Source organism: Hipposideros armiger, unplaced genomic scaffold (genome assembly GCF_001890085.2).
Source record: "Hipposideros armiger isolate ML-2016 unplaced genomic scaffold, ASM189008v1 scaffold_170, whole genome shotgun sequence".
Classification (NCBI taxonomy): Eukaryota; Metazoa; Chordata; class Mammalia; order Chiroptera; family Hipposideridae; genus Hipposideros; species Hipposideros armiger.
The window spans coordinates 2,720,113-2,745,731 of record NW_017731520.1 but is presented as its reverse complement, the minus strand read 5'-3'; the positions used below and the strand labels follow the sequence as shown (position 1 = coordinate 2,745,731).

General features: G+C 40.1%; 2 protein-coding genes across 2 annotated transcripts; both read left to right on the top strand.

Annotated features, from left to right (window-relative positions):
* Nucleotides 1-3,534: 3,534 nt before the first annotated feature.
* Nucleotides 3,535-7,721, top strand: LOC109387838 (fatty acid-binding protein, adipocyte). Its single transcript, XM_019651968.1, has 4 exons — nucleotides 3,535-3,693; nucleotides 6,108-6,280; nucleotides 6,958-7,059; nucleotides 7,495-7,721. The coding sequence occupies exons 1-4, from the start codon at nucleotides 3,621-3,623 to the stop codon at nucleotides 7,543-7,545; spliced, it is 399 nt and encodes a 132-aa protein (XP_019507513.1). The 5' UTR covers nucleotides 3,535-3,620; the 3' UTR covers nucleotides 7,546-7,721.
* A 5,641-nt stretch (nucleotides 7,722-13,362) lies between these two features.
* On the top strand, nucleotides 13,363-16,695 carry LOC109387837 (fatty acid-binding protein 9-like). Its single transcript, XM_019651967.1, has 4 exons — nucleotides 13,363-13,513; nucleotides 15,619-15,791; nucleotides 16,264-16,365; nucleotides 16,508-16,695. Exons 1-4 carry the CDS (start codon nucleotides 13,441-13,443, stop codon nucleotides 16,556-16,558), a joined length of 399 nt encoding a protein of 132 aa, XP_019507512.1. The 5' UTR covers nucleotides 13,363-13,440; the 3' UTR covers nucleotides 16,559-16,695.
* Nucleotides 16,696-25,619: the final 8,924 nt, after the last annotated feature.

Here is a 25,619-nt window from a genome sequence, read left to right as displayed (position 1 = left end):
TAATGCATAAAAGATGAGGTAGGGGCCTTTGTGCTGAATTTCTGAACAGCTGTTGTCTAGAAAAAATTCTCTACCTTCCATGATACGTAACTTAGTGGACTTGTGCATAGAGGGGACTTGAGCATGTCACAGGATGGCCCATGTGTTTGGAACTGAAATTAAGCTGCTTTTAGCATCCCTCCAAGGAAGTTACTCTCTGGTCAGCCTATTTTTGTTACTCTACACAACTGATATCATGAAATTTCGTCTTGTAGACTCAACTTCCATGATTCATACCATGATCTTTTCATTGCTATTTAAGTGACCAAGGCCCTTTCCTGTTGTCACAACTATTCTTGCTTATCTGAAATCATTCACTGGCTTTTGGTTGTTTGTAGAAAACCTCAACTATGACATTTATTCAACAACGATCAGGTGGCAAATATGCTGACATACAAACAGGAGGCGACTGGCTTACAAACATAGCCTTGCAGAATGTTACGGAGTATTGGTAGACTCCCACTAACCTATCTAATTAGGATTACTGTCATGCATTTTATTGAGTACTTAATTACTTGATATCATCAGTGAACAATCTAGAGGCAAGTCTCTGCCTTAATGGAGCTTGGAACATACATTTGTTTGTATGTATGTGTGTGTGTATATGTATGAATTATGTATGTGTGTATATATGTAGGTATTGTGTATGTGTGTGTATATCTGTATGTATTATGTATGTGTGTGAATGTGTGTGTGTGTGTGTGTGTGTGTATGTGCGCATCTGTCATGGTTTACTGTTAGGGTCCGGTTTGGTGAAATTGTTATGAACAGGAAGTGAACCAGCAGCTCCTGCTGTTGCATGTGTCTGGACATTCTCTTTTCTGATCCTTCAACGGCTGTTTTCTTCTTATCAGCTCAATTGTGCATCTCCTTTGACCAGCCTTGCTGAGCCACTTAGAATTTTTAAAACTAAGAAATAGACTAATATATGAGCCCTAGAAACTTAATACACAGAATGGTGAATATAAAAAACAATACTGTATTATCGTCATCAAACTTGCTAAGAGACTAGAACTTAATTATTCCAACCGCTAAGAAGAAAGGGTAATTATATAATAATTATGATAGAGGTGCTAATTATTTCTCCAGTAGCAATCATATTATTATACATAAATATATCAAATTAACATGTTGTACCTTAACTTTGTGCCATGTTATATGTCAAATATATTTTAATTAAGGAAACCTCAATAATAAGAAAACAAACGCTATCAGAAAATGGGCCGAAGACCTTCACAGACCCCTCACCAAAGAAGATATACAGAGGGCAAATAAGCACATAAGAATATGCTCCACATCACATGTCATCAGTGAAAACAACAATGAGACACCACTGCACCCCATTAGAATGGACAAAACCCAGAACATGGACCCCAGCAAATGCTGGGAGGACGTGGAGCCACAGAAACGCCCACTCACAGCTGGTGGGAACGCAGATGGTGCAGCCGCCTTGGAGGACAGTTGGGTGGTTTCTTACAAACTAAACATACTCTCACCATATCATGCTCCTTGGTATTTACCCAGAAGAGCTGAAAACTCATGTTCACACAAAAACCTGCACATGGATGTTTAGAGCAGCTTTATTCGTAATTGCCAGAATTTGGAAGCACCCAAGATGCCCTTCAGTAGGTGATGGATAAACTGTGGTCCATCCAGACAGTGGCATGTTATTCAGCACTGAAAGGAAATGACCATCAAGCCATGAAAAGACATGAGGAACATTAAATGCATGTGACTGAGTGAAAGAAGCCAATCTGAACAGGCCACACACTGTGTGGTTCCAACTCTGTGACATTCTGGAAAAGGCATAACTGTGGAGACAGGCAAAATAAGTGTTTTCTGGGGTGGGGGGGGTGTATTTGAGAGGTGGGAGGGAGGTGAATCGGCAGAGCACAGAGGTTTTAGGGCCGAGAAACCACTCTGTATGTCACTGTAATTATCGATGCATGTCATTATACATTTGTCCAAACCCACAGAACATACAACACCAAGGGTGAACGCTAGGGTAAGCTATGGACTTTGGGTGACTCTGATGTGTCCATGTAGGTTCATCCTTTGTAAAAAAAAAAAAAAAAAGTACCATTCTGAGCGATGTTCCTCATGAGGGAGTCTGTGTGTGAGTGAGGGGCCACGCGGTGAATGGGAGATCTCTGTACCTTCCTCTCAATGTTATTGTAAATCTAAAACCTCGCTCAAAAAACCAGTCCTAACAAACCCAAACAAAACAGTAGACCATTATTAATTTAGAACGTTGTCGAAGTTATCCCTCTATTAAGACTGGCCATTTTTATGTACTGTTCAGCGGGAAACAGAGGAATTTATCATCACAAGCCTGCCCGGAGTGGTACGTCACCCACAGTCTTTGTATCTGTGCAGCAGCCCAGAATGGATGCACATGTCACTGTGCCATTGACAAACGCCACGAATAGAAATGACTGTCTCAAACATTCTGGGAAGCTCTGGGTCTGCAAATCAATGGCGTGCTCAGCAGATACGGTGCCATGGGACACACAGCCGTCATTCATCCCTCCACAATATTTCAGTTTCTTTTTTCTTTCCTAAAATCTGAGTATGTTCATAGGAATTTGCTGCACATGTGAACATTTTGATCATTCTGGAATGGAGGGGGTGCAAATTGAAAACCATGATTACTTTAGAAAAGTAATCCCAAGAATTATTCAAATAAGATTTGATATTAATAGTTTGTGACCAGACCACTTATGATTGTTTTCAAGTAAAATGGCACCTTTTAGATCTGGATAAATTTAGAGCTTAAAATATAATTTAGGAAATGAATAATAGATTTTCTCAGTATGAGGAGTATATTTTGGATAGAGGCCTATTTTTTAAGGAGGTTGTGGAAATCAAGTATCTGTGCTCTCACCGAAGGGCTGGAAGAGTGAGATTAAACTATTATTTATCAATTAAATCTACAGCCCAGATGCCTGGTGGGTTAATTGAATTTACTTTTGCTTTTTGATTCATACAAACATTTTAAATGAGAAACCTGGGGTACTTTAAAACGCCATCAGTTATTGGGTTTTAATTGCCAGGTAATTCCTGAGACAGTGCTGTCCAAAAGAGCCTTTGCAATTACTTAAGAATATCCAAGATAAGTCTTATGTTCCTCAGTTCAAAATAATCACAGAATTGTAATTGTAATAGAAACTCCAGAAAAAGGGACCAAAGTTCCTGCCAAGATAATTACGTTCCTTTACAATGGGGTTAATATGAAAATAATAGAGGGAAATGCAATGCATTGAGTCTCAAACCATCAAAACAGGAATGTTTCAAATATTCTGTTAGTAGTTAAAAATAATTTGTCCTCTATGACCAATGACCACTTGCCAGCAAGAACCAAAGTTGAGAAATTTCTATTGTAAACATGACTCAGAGAGGAAAATGCAGGGGCTGGAAATGAAGGGAACGGTCTGATGTCATTCCCGATTGGTCATTCCTCAGGTCACATGTTCTGGGCACCTTTAAAAAAGGCAGTGATCTGGCCTGAAGATAGCACAGCACCTGCCTGAAAGCTGCAGCTTCTTTGCCACCTTGAAGAGTCATCCTCGAAAGGCCACAAAATGTGTGATGCATTTGTAGGATCCTGGAAACTGGTCTCCAGTGAAAACTTTGATGATTACATGAAAGAAGTGGGTAAGAAAATGCCTTGTGGGGGGACTGGGTCTGTGATTTTTTTTCCTCTGGGGAGAAAAGGGCTTTATGGCTGTTTCTCACACTGGAAGCATTGGCTAGATAGGACATGCTGCTTTTTATACAGAGGCTGTAAAAATAGCAAGTAAGAATCATTTGTTTTGTGGACACTGTCTAGACCAAAGTCACAAGTACAGGTGAATGATTATGAAAAAGGGTCTAAATGGAATTTTTATGGTGCACAGAAATGACAAGATGTTATTGGATTGCTAAACTTGGTTATCTTGGGTTCACTTGGCTCTTTGCCTGCTTGTCTTTCATTCCCTCTTGCATATAAAATAAGCAATAATTTTGGGGGGGAAAAACCATATTTATTTCCTAGCATGCAATCATTTCTATTTGAAATGGAAAGTACTATGCTTCTCATTTTAATGTAATTTTTTTTTCAGTAGACGTATGCCAACTAATTATTTTCATGTCTTAATGTCAATCCGTTGAAATGCGTGGTTGTGGTATGGGAGACCAAAAAAAAAAATCTTAATTTCAGAAAGCACGTTCCTTAAAGGGCTTACATATTTCTTTGACTAGAAAATACCTGGGATGCCATAGACTTATTGATTTCAAAGGAGAATGTTACATACGTGACACACCCTCTCTCTGATCATGGCTGCTTTCAGGGTTTTAGATGCTGCTAACATTGCTGAATCTAAAACTGTTCCCCAGATAATTAAGGAGGAAAAACCAGGGTATAGATAGGCAGGCTCTCACTCAGGCACCTTGTGCTTTGAAAGCCCCTCTCCCCCCCACCCCCATGCATGATCAAGTGGTATCCAGGGGGGCGAATTGGAAAGGAGTTTTCCCACAACATCTGTATGAGGGGGTATGATTTAAGCCCTAAATCGCAAGACTTAACTTTCCCCCAAATCATATAGCCTATTTTTGCTCGTGTGCAACCACTCTTTTCCTGGTTTATAGACAAGAGGGAAATGCGGCACCTCAGCATGAGTGAGACCTAACTTTCTAGAATATCAACCAGTTCTGATTCAGTGACCTCGTGCGCTGATACCGAAATGCCAGGATCTGAGGTGATTTAGTGATTGACATTCGGAAATACTTTATGCTTTTAATATTTATAATTAGATTCTTGTACCGCTGTGTTTGAAAATTTTAAACTACTGAAGATAAGGAAAGCCAGTCATCAGGTGCCTCCTGAAATTCGGTGCTGTCGTTAATGAGCCGTAAGCTCATATGGCCTTCATCGGTCACATAAGGAAGGGCTCGAGCAAGTGGAGAATGTGATGTGGCCTGAGGTCGTCCACTCTGGAATCGCACTTGACATTGATTGCATCCATCACGGTGCTGACACACTCCATGCACCTGACGTTACATTTTGTACATTTCGTACCAGAGCCAGGACTGGAAGCTACCTATTATCTTCCCACCTGCGACCACTGCTCAGCCAGGGGGCTAAGTCAGAGCCTCAGCATGACTTGTTTTGTACAATGATTCTCACTCTGGTCTCCCCCATTTCAAACCTTTTGGTGTCTGTACACAGCCTTCAGTCAAAGAAGTAGCTTAGATTTATGTACGTGTGTTTTTAAAAAATCCAACCCACCTGTGACTCGTAAAATCACGTATGCCCCGAGAGCAAATTACTGCTGTATATTATAAATAGTTCACCCCATACCTTTCTACAAGAAAAATATATTCCTCTTCAAGAAAAAGAGGAGCTTGCCACTTAGGTGGTTGGCAATCAAAGTATTGATTTCTAAAACTACTAAAATGGTGATTTCTTAAGTTTTGAAGTTTTCACAATGAATGCTTAGACCCTCTTTAACCTTTCCTATAATTTATTGGGAGCAATAGCACCATTCTAAAAAGGTGTGAATGTAGGAAATGACTTGCCTTTGGAGAAATTCATCAAAGCCTTCATTTCATCATGGGGTAATCTGGAAAAGCCAAGAAAACGAGGCTGGGCAGCAAATACTATACAAATGTGGTTTTTGTACACCCAAACAGATGATTTTTTTAAACTGAGTCACTGTATATTGGCCTCCAAATCCTACCGAGAATTCCGCCTTTGTGGATTACATCATTTTTGTTATCTAAGAAAAAAGGGTCACGGTGTCCCAAAAGTGTCATGAATTGAGTAAAATGACAGCTGCTGCCCTCATGGTTGAGGTTGGTCAGTGGATGTGAGAATGCAGTGACTTTTGAAAACATGTGTGTCTTCCAGAAGACTTAATTGTTGTACATATTCCTGTTGAAAATTAACCATGAGGCTCCTGAGGGGCCGCATGTGAAGCCCAGAAGGGGAAATTTAAATGATAGACCTGCAGCTAGCTGTGTTGTGTGTGTTTCTGAAAGGTGAGCGTGAACATTGTACATGTGACATTGTTTTCTTTTCCCATCTGTAGGAGTGGGTTTTGCCACCAGGAAGGTGGCTGGCATGGCCAAACCCAACATGATTATCACTGTGAATGGAGATGTAATCACCATTAAGTCAGAAAGTACCTTCAAAAATACTGAGATTTCCTTCAAGCTGGGCCAGGAATTTGATGAAGTCACGGCAGATGACAGGAAAGTGAAGGTGAGGAATAAGGAACGGGGGCAGGTGAAAGTGTGTGTGGCTTTTAGAGCAATGCTCTCTGCAAGAAGCCATTCTGTAAAAGAGGGACAAACTGTTCTGTCATAGACTGAAGACTTCCTAGATCTGACTTCCTAGATCTGAACCATGTGGCCTTCAATGTTTAGTTGGCAAATTTTACTCCTTTTTATAAAGTTTTCCTTATTATTAAAAAATTAACATAGTTTTTTGTCATACCATATATGAGGTCAGACAATTAAGTTTGTGAACTTTCCACTGTGTGTTTACTGTGGAGAAAGTACATGAACTTAATTGTTGGACCTCATATATACTATTTGAAATGGACTAGAGTAATATAATGTTAGAGAAATGTATAAAAGAGTGGAAGAGAAAAGTGAAAAAAAGATCACCTATAGTACTACCATCTCGACATAAACTTATTGTCTATATTCCTTCACATTTTTTGAATACATGCTTGCATGATATTCTGACCACAATGAGTATAAAACTTTGTATGCTGTTATTTTTGACACTCATTTATTTTCTTGTTGCAATCTAGTCTTGCAACCTAGAATTCCCAATGACCCCAAAATGGTCCTTTAAAAAAAGGTGGTGTGCTTTTCGTTTTAGTTCCCTCCACCGTGTACAAATTGTAATCATTTTTTTTATTGCTCCCGCAGAGCCTCATAACCTTAGATGGAGGTGCCCTAGTCCAGGTGCAGAAGTGGGATGGGAAATCAACCACCATAAAGAGAAAGCGAGTGGATGATAAGCTGGTGGTGGTGAGTATCATCTAGCTGCTAGGTTCTACTGGTAGGCCGTCTTACAATCATAATTCTACCTAAAGAAACACAATTGATCTTGCTTATGTAGAAGAAACAGCTGATTCTGTTGGGTTATTGGTCCACTCTGGCAATTGCCCTTTGTGCTTTAAGCTCGGCCCGGGCGTGCCGCCCACCAGGAAGCATTTCCTGACCCCTCTCAGCATGCACCATGGTGTATTATGGATTTCTGTTTATATTTATCACTTCCTATACGGACTGTAAGTTTCCTTGAGGGGAATACTTGTATCTTCCTGGTCTTTATAGCTCCCTAACTTATTACAATATCGGGTATATGTAGGTGCCCAGTACAGCTATCTCTCAAGTGAATATTGTTTCCTTCAAGCCGGTGGTTTAGTCCCGTGATTGACCAAGAACTTGTGTGTGTGTGTCTAGGAATGCGTCATGAAAGGCGTCACTTCTACCAGGGTTTATGAGAGAGCGTAAGCCAAGGGACCTTGGGCTGGACTGAAGTTTGCATCGAACTCTATGACAGTCTGTTGGATGTATTGTTCAAACATGAATTGTTATTTCCCACCAATCAGCAAGCCACTAATTTTGCCATAATCTGATTTTTATTCAATGTGATCATGTTGATTCAATAAAATGTTTTAGAATTAGAAGGTGATGTATTGATTTATTCATTGTGCCAGATCATTTCTGACTCACAATTCAGTGAAGGAAATAGAAAATTGTATTATTGCTTTGTTTCTGGTATTTTTTATAATTACCCAAGGTAAACGAATTAATATTCATGAATTTTCCATTGACTTAGATAGGAGTTGATAAATATGTGCTATTACTGGATATGAAGTCCTCCTTTAGTGTATCTTCGGTCAAGAAACTCTCTCAGAGACCTAAGGTGGTTTTAAAAATACAGTAGTCCCCCCTTACTTACAGGGGATATGTTCCAAGCCCCCAGTGGATGCCTAAAACCGCTGATAGTACTGAACCCTATATACACTATGTTTTCCCCTATACGTACATACCTATGATATAGTTTAATTTATAAATTAGTAAGAGATTAACACAGTAAGAGATTAACAACACATACTGATAATAAAATAGAAAAAATTATAACAATATACTGTAATAAAAGTTATGTGAATGTGACCTTTGTTACATAAACAAAGGGCCACTTGAACACAAAACACCACAGCACCCTGACCATTGATCTGATATCCAAGATGGTGACCGAGTGACTAACAGGTGAGGATGCGCTGGACAAAGGGAGGAGTTACATCCCTGGTGGGACAGAGCGGGGTGGTGTGAGATGTCATCATGTTCCTCAGAACAGCATGAGTTTTAAAATTTATGAATTGCTTATTTCTAGAATTTTCCATTTTAATATTTTCCTACCGTGGTTGACCTGGGATAGCTGAAACCATGGAAAGTGAAACCATGGTTAAGGGGGGAACTACACACATACCTCGGAGATATTGTGAGTTCAGTTCCAGACCACCGCAATAAAGCAAATATCACAATAAAACAGGTCACGAGAATATTTTCATTTCCTGGTGCCTGTAAAAATTATGTCTACACATAATTGTAGTAGTGTAGTAAGTGTGCAATAGTATTGTCTAAAAAAACAATGTGCACACCTTAATTAAAAAATACCTTTTTTTTTTTTTTTTTTTTGCTAAAAAATGCGAGCCATCATGGGAGCCTTCGGTAAGTGGCAAACTTTTTGCTGGTGGAGGGTCTTGTCCATCAAAGATCACTGATCACAGATCACCAGATCACCATAACACATACAATAATGATGAAAAAGTTTGAAATATTGTGAGAATTACCAAATGGTGACACAGAGACACAAAGTGAGCAAATGCTGTTGGGAAAATGGCGCCGATAGACACTCACTAGAGGGTAACCACAAACCTTCAAGGTGTAAAAATGCAGGACCTGTGAAGTGCAATAAAAGGAGGTAACCCTGTATTATTGGGGAATTGTTCACGGTCAGCTGCCCAGGGGCTGTCATTTTACACCTACCTGCCCTAGAGTGACGAGAGAGAGAAGGAGAGGAACAGTGCATGTTGTAGAAAAAGATTTCTAGGCAACAACTTCTAATCTGAAAAATTACAGGTAAACCAAGCTATCTCCAGAACCACTCAAGAATTAAGTGCAAAGAATCCCATAATTTTCACTCCAGGAAAGAGGCGACAGCCTTGGGAAGAATCATGATGCCTATTTACCCCACAGTGGTTTCCAGATTCTCCTTTTCCTTACCAGGGGAACTTTTTATGCAAAGAAAATATTGTGTATATTCTGGAACTTTTTATTCAAATGAAATTGCCATAGAATTTCAGTATATAAGACAAAAATGAAGAGGAGGCTTTCCAGCTAGGAGTGTGTGTGTGTGTGTGTGTGTGTGTGTGTGTGGTGTTTCTTCCTCCTTGTTGAAGCTCTGAAGCCCCTCTATAGATGGCTGGCATTCCATGTACATAGACTAAAATTTCCAAACTGCATATTTACATTTTATAGTAAGTCAAAATCTGTTAAAGACTGTGCAGCAGATGATGTGATTGTGTTTATGATGCTCCCTTCGAAAATAAGCCTCTTATTTTTTGAACACCTATTCTATGTATAACACCAGCATAGGAAGAGGCCGGGTGAGGTGGGCAAAGTGCCAGATCATAAGAATTTAGCTAAACTGTAGAAGCAATTCAGTGTCCATCGACAGATGAGTGGATAAAAATAAATGTGGTTTATTCATGCAATGGAAAATGATTAAGTGTTAAAAAGAAAGGAAATTCTGATACACACTACAACATGGATGAACCTTGGGGACATGCTAAGTGAAGTAAGCCAGTTACACACACACACACACACACACACAAACACACCCTACAAATACTATATGATTCCACTTATATGAGGTGCTGAGAGTAGTCAAACTCATAGGGACAGAAAAGGAGAATTGGGAGTTAGTGTTTAATGGGGACAGAGTTGCAATTTCATGAGATGAAGAGAGCCCTGGAGTGTACTTAATGCCATGGAACTGTCCCCTTAAACAGAGTTAAGTTAGTTAATTTTATGTTATGTCTATTATACCACAAAAAAAAAATTAGAAAAATATCTAGTGTGGCTTCAGCCAAAATATTGTAGGTACTGCAATAAATTATCAGACATGGTTCTGAAAACTTTTGTAGCTTCCAGTATATGTTTAACTTGACCAGTGTCCCTCCCCAACAGAGAAGGTAACATCTCAAAATGAAAATTGATTAAAACTGACTTAATATAGAATGTCAAAAGAAAGTTACTATAGCTAATGAGATATTGGAGAAGCATATAAACCTGAGATAATGGAGAAATAGCCACTGAAACTGTCCTAAAAATAAGACGTGTTACTTTTACTGTTCTATAACAAATTGCTGTAGTCTAGTTCCTTTACAAGATTAACAATTAAGAACATTCTAACTTCAAACATTTTTACTTGAGAAGATGGTGTGTTTGGTCTGTTTATACCCAAAGATGCCAAAGGCTAGTCATGGTAGCAGCAGGACAAGAAGAGAACATCCTTAGCTGAGTGGGGAGACTTGTGTGGTCATAATAAGACCCTGAACAAAGGTGCAGGGAGTATGAGAACCCCTCTACCACCTGATGACCATAATGAAAGCCCTGTCATATAAGCAAGTCAGGAGAGAATCTTGTCTTTAGTCATTGTTAGAGAAGCTACCATCAGTAAGCGGGGAGCGGTCAGTTAGAGAAGCAGTAAACACTGTTCATTTGTTTTGTTATTCATTCATCAAACATTTATTGAGCACCTACAATACAGCAGGCACTGTCTTAGCGATAAAGATCATGAGTAAGAAATATTTTCTTGGCTTGATACACTCATAAAATAGCTCAGGGGACAGCGGGAGGATAACGACGTGCAAAAAAACGATGAGAAAAGTTTTCTAATATACTTCCACTAAAGTGTAATTGTGTCACATAATAGGGATTGACTAGCTCTGAACCAGTGTCACAGAGGAGAAGGTGTGTGCATTGGACTTGGAAAGGTGGGCAAGGCTGTGAGGCTGTGCACACGTGGCCACTAGCATGCTATATTGCACGTAAATCGTTGCTTCGAGAGCCCAGATTCATGATTCAGGGGAAGCTATTTACAAAGGCATCTCAATTACAAAGGCTTAAGCTGCAAGTCACAAAAACCTCAAACACAAAATTGGTTAAGTAGTAATGGAACGCATAAATTGACGTAATAAAAACAACCAGAAACGAAGAGGCCTGGGCTGGCCGAGTGGCGCGATGGTTAAGAACTGGATTGGGACGTCAGAGGGCCCCGGTTCGGATCCCACATATGAGGGCCAGTGACACTGCCCTCCACAACTAAGATGTTGAACTACAGCTCAACCTGGAGCTGGGCTGCAGTCACTGCTACAGTGGGCTGCCATGGGCTACCGTGTGTAGCCAGCAGCCAGCGTGAGCGGCCGTCCAGAAGCCGGCGACTGATCTGCCTCGCCCGGGAAGAGCGCAATGATGGTGCCAACTTGGGCCAGTGAAGCAACGTCCTCCACAACTAGACCGAAGAACAAAACGACAGCAACTTGTCTGTTCCCCTTCCCCCGATTCCCCAATAAAAAATAAAAGAAACGAAGAGGCCCTCAGTTCCTCCCCCTCTTGCTGCCCTGCCGCCCTCAGTTGTGGCTTCTCTTGAGCTGGCAGCACAATGGGTTCACCAGTTCTAAATTTCATGCAAAACACAAACTGTGCAAGAGAAGAGAGAACGTCCTTCCGGCTCTCTCTGAGGGGAAGAGCATTTTATAGAAGCCAGAAACTTGACTTCCCCTTTTGTATCACGGGCCAGCTGAGTTCTAAAATGGGCCACAGGATTGATTTCTGAACCCATCAGTGGCAGGGGAATTGGAACAAGGACAGCTACAGTAGTGGGTGTTTGTCACACTAGTCCACTGACAAACACGCACAGCCACGCATGATTATGTGTGCTATGAGGAGAGGGCGTGCATCTCAGGAACCGCGAGGCCAGGTCCAGTCACGTACTCTTCATTTGAACATCACCTCCGAGGACACTTTTAACTGCCAAGGCATTTATCTTGAGCCTGGCCTCTGTTTCCTGAAACGGACTCTAAGGTTTTTGCTTCCCGTTTTGCTCTCCAGATATTTTAATAACGATGACATCGATCCACATATGGCACTATAAATTCCCTCTTTCTATATTTTCATCAGAAGAAGTTCTTTATCCCACTTACGTTATTGTGGTTCCAAAACATAAACCTCTTTTTTTGTTGTTTTGTTGTTATTTGTTTTAGTCCACAAAGAGGTGGTCTGAATAAATATTTCTTTGAATTACAGGAAGATGTCACACAGGCAGATAACAGCATGAATGCTCCTCTGGTGCCTGGGACTCTAATTTCCCAGCCTTTTTCAAAACATCTGGGGCTCAGCGCTGCGACATAGATCTACAGCCTCTGAATCTAACCCTACTTGGTAAACACAATCCCTGCAAAGCCCACTTCCCTGGCTGCATTGTAGGAGATGATTTCAGACGTAATTGCACAAAGATTTAAATTATCTGCTCCTTTGTCTTTCTTTAGAATGCAGACACCACAATACACATTTCTCCCTTAAACCTTCCCCTCCCAGCTTCAAGTGGCATCTTTTCACATCAAGGCTTCCTTTGTAAGCCTAAAAGATGCATTTTCCAAGCATGAGCTCCCCCTCCTTTTTAGGGCTTAAATCACAGAACACTAATCAATGATAATTGTTGCTGTTCTTCCCAGTCGACACTCTTGATGAAAGAACAGCAGCGATGTTAATAACAGCCCACACCTCACTCCAAGTGTAGACATTTTCATTTACATGAATTGATATCAGCTCATCAGCCCTGCAAGGAAGGGAGGGGACGAAATTATTTTAATGAAGAGAGTAGCCTGGCACTGTGACTTGTCCAAACAAAAAGCAACTCAGGTGGCCCAAGCAACAAGGTTGGTCTGGTGTGTTCATTAGACATCTGCCAGGAGAGTCCTTCAGAGGTGACTAAGCATTCATAGCTCAAAATGCTGACCCCTACTGAAAACTGTCTCCATTCCACAAGTCATATTTACCAGGTGGCCCTTGCGTGTCAGTTGCTTTGCTAGAAGCTACTCGTATAATCATTGACTTAAATTCACCTATACGTGTTAATTTTCTTTTTCTTAATGTGGAGGCAGGTGAAATGAGTCAACACTGGTGCCTACACGCTTTGGCTTTGCTGCCCATTGGCCCATTTCAGAAGCGTCACATGATGGAGATGACTTTTAAATGAAGATACCAGTAGCACTGTATTGCCTAAGTGTCTTTGGCTTTCGCTTTGCAAGTTCCTGTTTTCAGACGCTTTCCACCATGGTCGAGCCCTTCTTGGGAACCTGGACACTGGAATCCAGTGAAAACTTTGAGGCATACTTGGAACAACTGGGTGAGAAATACCACTCAAAGATTTGGCCACACATTTGGTGATATGGTTGGGTTTGCATTTTATAATGAAAGTTCCTACCATTCTCTCTCTCTTTTGTGATTCTAGGGTATCTTCATATGAGATTAACAAAGTTTATGTACCAACTTTTGCTTTAAAAAAAAACAAACTTTATTGGGGAACAGTGTGTTTTTTTCTAGGACCCATCAGCTCCAAGTCAAGTCGTTGTTTTCAATCTAGTTGTGGAGGGTACTGCTCAGTGGCCCATGTGGGGATCGAACCGGCAACCTTGGTGTTATGAGCCTGCGCTCTAGCCACCTGAGCCAACCAGCCACGCCTAACTTCTGATTATTTTATTACTAGTAATAATTGTCTCCTTTGAGAATATACTTTTTCTTCTAGCCATTATCCATATATTAAGTCCATTTATCCTTTTAAAATATTTCACCCTAACCCCTTGAGAGTATTTCTCTTTAGCTTGGTTATTTCATCAAATAGCTTTCCCTAGCTTCAAAGTTACACACACTAATAGCTATCTATGAGTAAATTTATCAACTACATTTGTTTCAAAGTTTTCTTTAAGTTATAACTTCAAAAGAGTAATAACGACAAATGAACTTTCTAGTTGGTTAATTTTCAGAGCACCGACACATGTGGGAGGCATTTTTAAAAGAGTATTTTGAAGAATTTCAAATTTTTTATTGGAGAAATGGAACATTTTTACTCTTTGAATGTCTCATCATGGGATATTTCTCAGAAGTATAAAGTCTATCCATCCTTTAATTCTTACCCAAGTGGCATAAACATCAATTATAATGGCTCAGGACTGTAACAGCTAAACTATTCTTTCTAATGCTGAAGAACTATAATTATTTACAGTGACATCTAATTAAGTTATTGTTAATATTTAATTAAGAGAAACCTCTCTTGCAATAATAAACTGTTTATAAAATCAAGACTTTTTTTTACCTTACTTTTTAAACTTTTTTTTTTAACTTGGCTGAAATGATCAAAGCATAATAAGTCAATGTGCTCATAACATCACATCTGTTCCCTTTTCATAGTCAGTATTAACTTCTCAGGGAGGAGAAGAATTACCAGTTCTGAGTTTAAATTTGGGGACATCTAAGAAACTTGGGACTGATGATAAAAGTAGCACTTGTCTTGACTGGGAGCTGGGCTTAGGCAAAGCCAGAGAGCCTAAGAACTGGGCACCTACTATGTGCCATGACCGCCTAAGCCCTTTCATTTATCTCACCCCTATGAGGTAAGTAGGATAATGACCTACATTTGACTGTCAATGACATGCTCATGCTAGCAGGTGGCACGCACACTTGGAGGTGTGTCGCTCTCCCGTGGTCCACGCCTGACACTGCTTCTCTGTGGGCAGACCTGTCCTGTCAGTGCCACAATCTGAATGTGACATCGACGCTGCGAGAGAGGAGTCAGCGCTTCTGCCATCTCCAGCTGGAGCCAACTTTGACGATGGACCGTCCCCAACCTGAAACAGGACCAGCCTCTTGGCTACATTGTCCAGCTTGCCACCCCCTCTTTACTCACTCAGATGGGGACTGAACCCGCAAATGAGGGAGGCGTGTGGACTTCACAAGTCATCATCTTGTAGAGCAGTTTAGATGCTTTGAAAATTGTAGTTCTTGTTTTTTGAAGAGAAAAAGAAAGTGTGCTAAAATTCTTGGGCCATTAGAAACCTTGTATTTAAATCTCAGCTGTGCTACTTAGCAGACACACCACCCAGAGTCAGCCTCCCTACGTGCTGGGGACACCGTGTGCTCTTGTCTGAAATGAGGGCAACAACACCATCCGGCTTCCTGGATGGTGACCATGCAAATATACATTTCAGATGAAGCACCGAGTCTCAAGAAGTGACTGTAGCTTTTCAACACGACAGGTATAATTGCTAGACATACCTTCTGATCGGGAGGGCCTGGCCCAGTCCTGCTGTCCCCGAGAGCCTTGAAGAAATGACGCACCGTATCCAAAACTTGAACAGGGGAAGATGGCGTCCTCTCTGAATTGCTTTCCCAAATGATTGCTAGCACTCTTTCCTACCCGTCTTACGAAGGTGTGTTGCCTCCTCTAACCGACAGGAATACCCGCTGCCTTCCGGCACTTGGCCGCGTTAGAGAAGCCAAGAATCACTATCAGATCCCACGGGGAGAAACTGAGCATCAAAACTCAGAGCTCCCTCAAGACCACGGAGATCTCCTTCAGGCTGGGGCAGCAGTTTGATGAAACCACTGCCGACAACCGGAAAGTGAAGGTAAGGACCGAGCCTTCCTGGTGTGTTACAATCAGGAAAAAAACTAGAAGGTAGTTTGGCATGGCTTATTCGTATCTCATTTGCTTAATTACTGAGTCAGCTGGGGCTCGTTTTGTTCATCAGGGTTGCTCCTCTCTTGTGGTAAATTATTCTGCTGGGTGACGGGGACCAAAGACATTTCACATGTTTTCACTTTTTTCCTGATCTCTCTTTGCCATTGTACAAAAGCACCTACAGAGAGGAACATTATCCACGAGTAGTTTGGGTCTCGTTTGCCTGGGGGAGGAAAGTGTTAATTGAACAATTTCTTGAGACTCCTTTGGTTTGAGGTATTCAATTATGACAACAACTGAGGCGAGGATTTTCGGAGGAAAAAATTTCAAAACAAAACTTAAAAAGTAGATGTCCAGTTTTGCGGAGGTTGGAATGTGGTGAATTAACATTTCTAACAGATTCCTTTATACATTCACAGAGCGTCGTAACATTAGATGGTGACTCCCTGGTTCACGTCCAAAAATGGCATAATAAAGAAACAACAATCAAAAGGCAAATTGTAAATGGCAAAATGGTAGCGGTGAGTTTTCCCTAAACGCATCTTAGATGCCCCTATTTGATGCGTGCCGTTCGAGTTACTCAGTTTTGCATCTTGATTTGAGGGTCTGGGGAAGGAGGGACCCGTCAGCCGCCAATTCTAACAGGTCTCTCTTTGCTTTTAGAAACATGCCATGAATAATGTTGTCAGCACGCGAGTCTACACAAAGACATGAAGAAAGTGCCTGCCTCAGTGAGAACTTGTTCACTCACAGGAAACCGGGGCTTGAAGATATATGGCTTTGGGCCAGTGATTTAACAACAACAAAAAAAATGCTCAGCATGAATTTGCTCAATAAAACCATCAAATTAAGCAGAGTTCTGGAGCCGTGTGATATTGAGAGTGAGGGCTAGTTGATAAGGTGGTGAGGCAAGAGACTCCTTGCCTATGGTGTGATTGTAAGAGCACCATGTCCCCTTCGTCTGCCGACCACCGGCCTTCTGCCGCCCTCGAGTTCCCTCCAGGGAGGCCCATTCCACTTAGGTTAAGGCATCTGTCACAAGGTGCTCCCCTGAAGTTCAGGTGACCTCAAAGGGAGTACATTACAGTCGTTGGAATGTTTGGGCAGCACAGATGCTGAAAACCACATTGCTGGTTTTTTATTTTTGCAGGAGGCTGACCCTGCTTAAACTAGTTTGGGTGGATTGCTAGATGATAGATAGATAGATAGATAGATAGATAGATGATAGATAAATAGATAGGTAATAGATAGATGATAGATAGATGATAAATAATAGTGATAGATAGATAGATAACAGATGATAGACAGATAGGTAGATCGACAGGTAGATAGATAACAAAATAGAGAAATAGAGCCCAGACATTATACGCTATGGATGAATTCTATAGAAGAGAATATTTTAAAATAATCATTGTCTTATTTATCCATAAACATTTAAAATAATGAGGTTAGTGCATCCGTCACCACTGTGTACAGCATAGCCTTTAAAATCTTTAATTTTATTAAATGCCAGTCTTGACTTTCGAAATGCCTAGTAAGAATATAATTGCCAGAGCTGCACAAAGTCCCTTAATAGTTTCACCAAGCACTGTTACTAGGGCTTAGAGCAAAGCTGAGTCATATAGTAAAGTAAAGGGTAAAGCCTAAAAAACTGAGGGTATTGGTAGCAGTGGGAGGAGGGAAAGGAGAAAGAGGAGGAATTATGTAAATATTATGCAGCAAACTTAAAAATAAGTCCTGAGTCATGATTAATACGCATTACAATGGAATGTCCATGTAATTTGTCATCTAAACTGGGGGAGACGTGAACCTGGAAAGAGGCATTATTAATCATTACAGCTGGACAACAGGATGCACTGGGGCTGTCCTAGCTAACTGTCCCAGGTCACCTTAATAAGATGGAATTGAAGGGTGATGTACAGAAGGACTGGGCACGGGATTCAGGCAAGAGCTGAACCCTGGGTGACGAAAGGACCTAGGGTGTTCAGATTTCTCTGAAGTCTCCTGAGCACGCGGCTGTGCGTGGTGATGGGCTTGGTGGCAGCCACACAGCTGCTGGATGTGACGTGTCCCCGTTGTTCCCTAAAGGACTCAAGTGTGTCCAGGATGTCACCATGTTTGTCCTTCAGAAGTCAGGGTCTTTCCACCCCAAGGGAGTGTTCTGTGCACAGAGGGGAGGCTGAGCTGCCTTAATCAGAGGGTGGCCACTTGAGCAACGCCTGGGAGCAGGGCTTGGAGTGTGTTCCCCAACCACGAGGACAAAGACGTTACTCGGAAAAGCATAGGCACCTATTTACTTAAATCTTTGGCTGTCCAGAGGCACGAATAAGAAAAGAATAACACAGGTCAAGACTTACTTCTCTTCTCACACACTTCGCACCTCAGCGTACAAAGAGCGCTAGTGAGAAACCCAAGCCTGAGGCTAAGTCTTTAGTTGGTAGGCTCCAACTAGCACACCTGAGGACTCCATGCATTGCCCAGGTTCTCGCTCAGTGACCACTGTGTGCTCCGTGCCGTAGCAGGGGCTGACGCACGGCCATGACCTATACAGGCACTTCACAATTGCCTTTGGATGTCACAGGTAGCGGAGGCCACTTGAAACCCTGTTTCCTTAATGTTTATTCTCAGTCAAATCATGTAAAGATTTCTGCAAGAAAAAAATAAAAAATCATTGGAGTTTACACCTAGAATCATTCGTTTTTACTAAGGACTTCCAGAAATCAGCCTCTTGGCATATCTGACTCGTCTTTAGAAGTCACCTAGAAGAAAGAGTGGTTTCCAAACAAGGATTCATTCCAGTTTCAGCTAAAACGGCCAGTCTCTCCTACTCCAGCCAATTGTTTAGAAATAAGGGTTAACTTATAGACAGTGACATGCACACATATTAGAGTTCAATATGTTGTGACAAATGCGTGTACTCATACCATTCCCATCTGATCAACGGATAGCGCATTTCCTAAATCCCAGAGTGTTTTTGTCATGCCCAGTCCCACCAAAAACAAGCAGGGATTTTAGTTTCTGTCACCACAGATTAGCTTTGCCTCCTCTCAGGCTTCCTATAAATGGAATCATACATTATGTGCTCTTTTCTGTCCGCCTTTCAAAACGCAGCATCGTGTTTTGGAAATCCACACAGCCGTAAGCTTTTCTCTTTTTATTTTAATGGAATGTTAGTATTCCATTGCATGAACATATTACAGCTTATCCATTCTTCTCTGAAGATGATCAGGCAGTTTCCAGTCTTGGGCTCCTATAAATAAAACTGCTATAAACATTCTTGTACAGGCTGCATGTGCACATATGGGTTCCTTTCCTCCGGGTAGATTTAGTAGGCGTGGAATTACAGGGTCCCATTGATTGTTGGCAGGCAGGAATAGGGGACCGCCGTGCCCAAGTCATAATGAAAGTATTTGAGGTGTATTACACGATTGAGCAAATGTAATTTGTGTTGATGTTGCTAGGAGCCAGAAGTTTCCCTCTGAACGAAGGAATATACAAATATGGAATGAGGGACGGCAAGAAGGAAAATGTGAAAATGGATTAGAATAGATGTACATTCATGGTTTCTAAGGCAAGTGTCTATTAGTGTTTATGTGTGTTTAATGGGACATGCATATCTGCATGCATTTGTGTGTGTTTGTATATATGTGCTTATTGTGTATATATACAGTCATCCCCCTTTATCCTTGGGGGATATGTTCCTAGCCCCCAATGGATGCCTGAAACTGTGGATAGCACCGAACCCTAGATAGACTATGTTTTTTTTTTTCTTTTTCTTTTTTCTTTTTTATTTCCAACAGAGATATTCATCCTATTCACCTGAGTCATGTAATATCCTGCTTCTAGTTTCATATATCTCACTTGTATTATTTAGTGAGGACGAGTTAAGTGGAGAAGGTTTTCTTATGAAAAAATCTTTAAACTCTCAATAATTTTCCAAATTATACTCAATAAATACTTATTTTTTCCAATCAAGTTACTTAAAATACTCATCTCTTGCCATACTAGTGTCACTTTATTTATTTTTCTTTTAATTATTTTTTATTATGAAATACACATTTTTTAGAATTAGTTTCAGCTGTACAACACAGTGCAATAGTTATACTTTTTACCCCTCGAAGTGACAACCCCCCTCCCCAATCTGCCGCCCCACTTCCCCCCAATATCATACATATCTATTACAATTCCCTTGACCCCACTCCCACACTATACTCCACGTCCCATGACCATATATATATAATATAATATAATATATATATATTATATTATATAATATATATAATATATATATATAGTCTAGTCAACTACAAGTGAATATATATACTCACTTATAGTTGACTAGACTATGTTTTTTCTTAAACATATTGTACATACCTATGATAAAGTTTAATACCTAAATTAGGCATGGTAAGAGGTTAACAACAGTAACTGATAATAAAAATTACAACAATAGGCTGTAATAAAAGTTACGTGACTGTGATAGCTTTCCCTATTTCACTGTACTGGACTCACCTTTTCACTTAAAGGAAGCAGTTTATGGCTTCTCTATGGCATATCTGAGTTGCCAGCATCACTACTCTTGGGCCCCTTATCAAGCAAAATAAGGGTGCCTTGATCACAAGCCCTGCCACCTGGTAACCAAGATGGCTACTAAGCAATTAATGGGTGGGGAAGCCTACAGCGTAAAGACTCTGAACGAAGGGATAATTCACATGTCCCAGGCAGGACAGAGAGGGATGGCACAAGATGTCATCATGCTACTCAAAACGGCACGCAATTTAAAACTCATGAATTGTTTATTTCTGGAATTTTTCATCTAATGTTTTTGGACCGCTGTTGACTGCAGGTAGCTAACTAAACCCACGCAAAGCGAAACCACACGTAAGTGGGGACTACCGTATGTGTATACACATGCATGAGTCTCCTAACGCTACCTGCCCAAAGAGCTCAGAAGCAAAGACACCTCAGCAGGTGGGGCACACCTAGCGCCCAGATCTTGGTATCTAATACCATTCCCCACTACAATGAATGAGGGTCCCCTGGAGAAATGGCTGATTCCAATGTGAGGGCAGGGTAGGTACAACCTGCGTCTGAAAATACCTTGTTATGCCAGAAAGTAAGGAAGGGTTCCAAAAAATAATAACTGAGGCATGTCACCAAAATATGGGAGTCAGCTTGAAGGTGCTGCCATTGGCCCAAACTGGGACAATTTGAGGAGCAAAATAATGGAGAAAAACCATAAATTATAAACCACTGGGGGACAATAAGAATACAGTTTGGAGAGAGAGATTAAGAAGGAGCAGGGGTGGGGGGAAGGAAAGAAGTGTCTTCCTTACAATAGAATGCCCTGGGCTGACTGGTAAGTGCGGAAGGGGTTGGTGGAACTGGGAAACAGTCATTTTTCACCCATCACAGTAGATATTGGCTCAGGCAGGAATTCTCAGTGGTGCTCATGCTAGAGGGGAGTTTTGATTAGGAGCAGGGTATTAGATATTAGACAGCTCCACACAGGCTGTCTGTTAGTCACAAGAGAAAAAGTAGTAACTATGCACTGGAAAAATTGGACAACCTCTTGACTGGGAAAACGGAATTAACGTCGCCAGTGAGGGGTGGGTGAAAAACATGTGGCTTCCAATGTGATACCCTGAGAAGGAAGTGACATCAACCTGTGTAGCGTTTGGCCTGGAATCCATGTCTGGATCTAATCATGAGGAAACATCGGACAAATTCCACCTGAGGAATGTTCTGTTAAAAAACGGAGGGGGTGCTGATTGAAGCCTTCAAAAACATCAGTGTCACAGAAGACAAAGAAAGCCTCTGGGGAAACGTTTCAGATTAAATTGCACTAAAAATGCATGACAACTAAATGCAGTAAGTGATCCTCAGCTGGAGTCTGTACCAGAGATAAAATAAGTACCTCAAAGGAAAATGTCAGGTTCGATGGAAGATTAGATTGGAGTTTTACTGAGATTACATAAGAGAATATCCCTATTCTTGGGAAATATACATTGAAGTAATTGGGGTAATGGACTATCATGTATGCAATTTACTCTCAAAACATTCAGAAAAAGGTATCGTGTGTGTGTGTGTGTGTGTGTGTGTATAAACATTACATACATACATACAGAAAGAGACCAATTGATAAAGCAAGTGGGGTAGAATTTAACAATAGATGGGTTTAAGTAAAAAACAAATGTTTTCTTTGACTTAGTCTGATTCTTGAAACCATTCTGCAAGTTTGAAGTTATTTCCAAACAAAATTAAAAAATAAATAAAATAAAAGCTATACTTGCCAAGCCCTTGTCTGCCTCTGGGTATTCAGTCAGTGTGTGTCTTAGAACGTCATAGCTGAGGTGTGGTTTATTTAAAAATTTTTTTGGCTCCAGCCAGATAAACCCATAAAAAAGGAGAGTTTAAAAACTGGTGTGCTATTTTTAGAGGTTCATGGTAATATGAGTTGCTATAAAATGTATTCCTCAATAAACATAAAAATTTTGTAACAATTATACAAAAATCATGGGTACTTTTTGCTTTCATGACAGGAAACTTGGAACTACACTGATAATGAGAAAGATAAGAATAATTATTTTAGCAGGTGACACACGTTGCTAGATTTGAAAAAGGTTTTCAACCAACCAGAAAAGGGGGAGTGGTACTAGAGTTCTGCAGAATTCAAAAGTAGTCTCAGAAAAATATATTTTTTCATAGTAAAGGTGATTTTTTTTCCTTTGTAGTTTTCTTTTCAATTTTTAAAAATTTATTTTTCAACTACCATTGACATACAGGATTAGTTCCAGGTGTACAAAACAACACAGTGGTTAGACATTTATATACCTCACAAAGTGATCACCCCAATAAGTCTATTACCCATCTGGCACTATATGTAGTTATTACAATATTATTGACTATATTCCCTACGCTCTACTTTACCTCTCCTGACGCTTTTGTAACTACCTGCTTGTAATTCTTAATCCCTTCACCTTTTTCACCCATCTCCCCAACACCCATTCCACCTGGTTGCCATCAATTTGTTCTCTGTGTCTATGGGTCTATGTCTGTCTTGTTTGTTCATTTATTTTGTTCTTTAGATTCTACACATAAGTGACATTACATGGTATTTGTCTTTCTCAGGCTGACTTATTTCACTTAGCATAACGCCTTCTAGGACCATCCATTTCGTTGCAATGGTAAGATTTCATTCTTTGTAATGGCAGAGTCATATTCTACTGTTTATAGGTAATACCTCTTCTTTATCCAACCGTCTATTGATGGGCATTTCAGTTGCTTCCATATCTTGGCTATTATAAATCATGCTGCAATAAACACAGGGGCCCATATATTTTTTTGAATTAGTGTTTTGGATTTCTTCAGAAAATAATTTTGATTCTCTAGTTCTTTTTAGTATGCCATGGTGCTTAAGAACGCAGTCAGATTGCCTAGTTCAAATTCCCATTTGTTACTTACTAGCTGTATGTCATTGGGAAAGTTACTCAACCTCTTTGCCCTTGTATTCCTTCATCAGTAAAGATAGGGATAATCATAATTGTGCATAATAAATAAGTTGAAATATGGAAAGAGCGTAGAGCAGTGCTTGGCTTAAGAAAAACATTATAGAAGTGCCTTGTGTTATTATTATTTATCTACTAATGTACATAATGTCCAAATAGAACATTTTATTATACCTCAAAATGAAGAGAGCTTCACAAGATCTCAGAGCTGTTAATGTCCATTTGCACTCCAAGTGACTAAATTTATTAAGGCTATTATTTACACAAACTAAAAACAATCAAGAAACTTAAGATGAATCTATAAAAAGCTAAGAAATATTGCTATGTAACTCTGCTAACATAAGCAACTTTTAAAAATGGCAGTTGATGAGTATCTAACCTAAATAAAGCCTCAATAAATACATTTTATCCCCAAAGGGTAAGGAACTTATCTAATGTCTATCAGATACTGATTGGCATGCCTGATATAGTTCTCCTAGAGGCAGTGGGGTGCTGAGCTGCCTCAAATGTTCTCATAAATGCTGATTGTTAGATTTGAGGGAATTTGCAAGCTTGTTGTTAACCATTGGTTGCTTGAAATCAGCTATAATGGGAGAATTTACACAAGAGAAATAGGCAAAACACAATTAGTTTAGGGCTTTGTTTCTTGAGGAGATCATTTTAAATACTTACTAGAGCACTGATGCCTAGAAGTAGCCTAGTACTTATATTCTATTAATGAGAATCTTAGTTTCATGGTGACCATATATTTCTCTTTTTTGCTAAAGTTTTAATTTGTAATTTCTTAAAAAAGGAACTCTGCTTATCTTTTATGATGATTTCTTCTAGAGCAGATGACACCTCTCTAAATATGGCTACATGATAGAATCACCTGGAAGTTTTTAAACATCCCAATACCAAGGTTGCACCACAGAACCATTGAGTCATAATCTGTGGGTGATGGGTGAGACTCAGGCATCAATGTTGTCCTTAAAACACCCAGGATGATTCCAATATGTGACCAGTTTGAGGTCCATTGTGCCACAGTCTTCCAAAGTTAGAAATTTAATGTAGGCTATTATCATATTTCTGTCCATTAAAATGGAGAGAAACATTATCAAAGTCAGGAGTACCAAATGACCCCAACGTGACACTAAAGTAACAGTAGGTAGTGAAAATACGACCATCAAATAAACTCAAATGTAATCAAGTCCTTTGTCAAGGAAGCAAGTGTTTACCCCTTTGTTATTTCCATGGGAAGCAATGCAATTAGCCATTATCCGTGACACATGGAAAAGTGAAGTTTTAAAAATAGCAGAACTGGATCAACAGGGAAAACAAAGCAAGAAGATAATGCTAAAATTCTGCAAACTATAAATCTTCCTTCAACAGAATCTAGAAAGCAAGGCCAAATTACTTTAAAAATGTGGTACAAGACTAATTTTTGAAATAGCATTTCCCACATTTTGCTATCTATTTTAAAAAAGGGTGGGGATGGTGGAAATATGTGATGGGTTGCAAAAGTTCGGGTCCCAGTTATCTGGATTGGAATCTTGGCACATTTATTGAAGCAGAAGATCCTCCCCTTAGTAACTGGCTGTTGTGCAACAATTTAATTAGGGTGGTAGTGCAAAGTGAGCACAGCAGCACCAGTTGGTGCTTCTATAGTTAAAGGGTCTTGAAAACTAGATCTGTGACAAGTTTAAGTTTCACATCGATTAAGAAGACCAGATAATACCATTCCCTTGTTGGACTCTAAGGTGGACATGAAATTTTGCACAAACTAGCATTTGGCATTCGAGTACTGCTATTCTCAATCTTTTATAATAGCATTTTTCCAGATTACTAGATGCATCATTAATGCATATGAACTGTATTAAGTAAGTGAAATAATGTAGAGTAAGTTGATGACAGATTTCAGTTTTAGGATTTTCAAACAAAAAATCATCAGTGGGCTTGCATTTCCTTGATTTAATTTGGCGTCTGGAGACTACATGCTGCACTTAAAGCCAGTACAAATTTAGATTTTTATTGACACCTATCTTGCAGGATGCCACATTTTATTTATTTCAGTCAAATCTCCCTCAGGTAGATTGGACACTGTTGAAGGCCAGGCCACATCCTACGCTGCTCTGTACCCATGAGAGCTTCCAGAAAAGTGTGAAGTCATTAATGAAATACCTGATTGATCTGGGAAGGTGCAGGGTGCTTATTGCATATTTCATGTGCTAGAGAGACAATGGCAGTGTAATAGCAAGAATCCCTCAAGCATCATGGGAAAACTTGGA

Excerpts from the sequence above, each read along its gene's own strand:
- LOC109387838 (XM_019651968.1), top strand. The coding sequence starts at position 3,621 with ATGTGTGATGCATTTGTAGGATCCTGGAAACTGGTCTCCAGTGAAAAC. Across the intron at positions 6,281-6,957 it reads CAGATGACAGGAAAGTGAAG|AGCCTCATAACCTTAGATGG; the intron begins GTGAGGAATAAG and ends TTGCTCCCGCAG. Across the intron at positions 7,060-7,494 it reads TGGATGATAAGCTGGTGGTG|GAATGCGTCATGAAAGGCGT; the intron begins GTGAGTATCATC and ends GTGTGTGTCTAG.
- LOC109387837 (XM_019651967.1), top strand. The coding sequence starts at position 13,441 with ATGGTCGAGCCCTTCTTGGGAACCTGGACACTGGAATCCAGTGAAAAC. Across the intron at positions 13,514-15,618 it reads GGCATACTTGGAACAACTGG|GAATACCCGCTGCCTTCCGG; the intron begins GTGAGAAATACC and ends TCTAACCGACAG. Across the intron at positions 15,792-16,263 it reads CCGACAACCGGAAAGTGAAG|AGCGTCGTAACATTAGATGG; the intron begins GTAAGGACCGAG and ends ATACATTCACAG.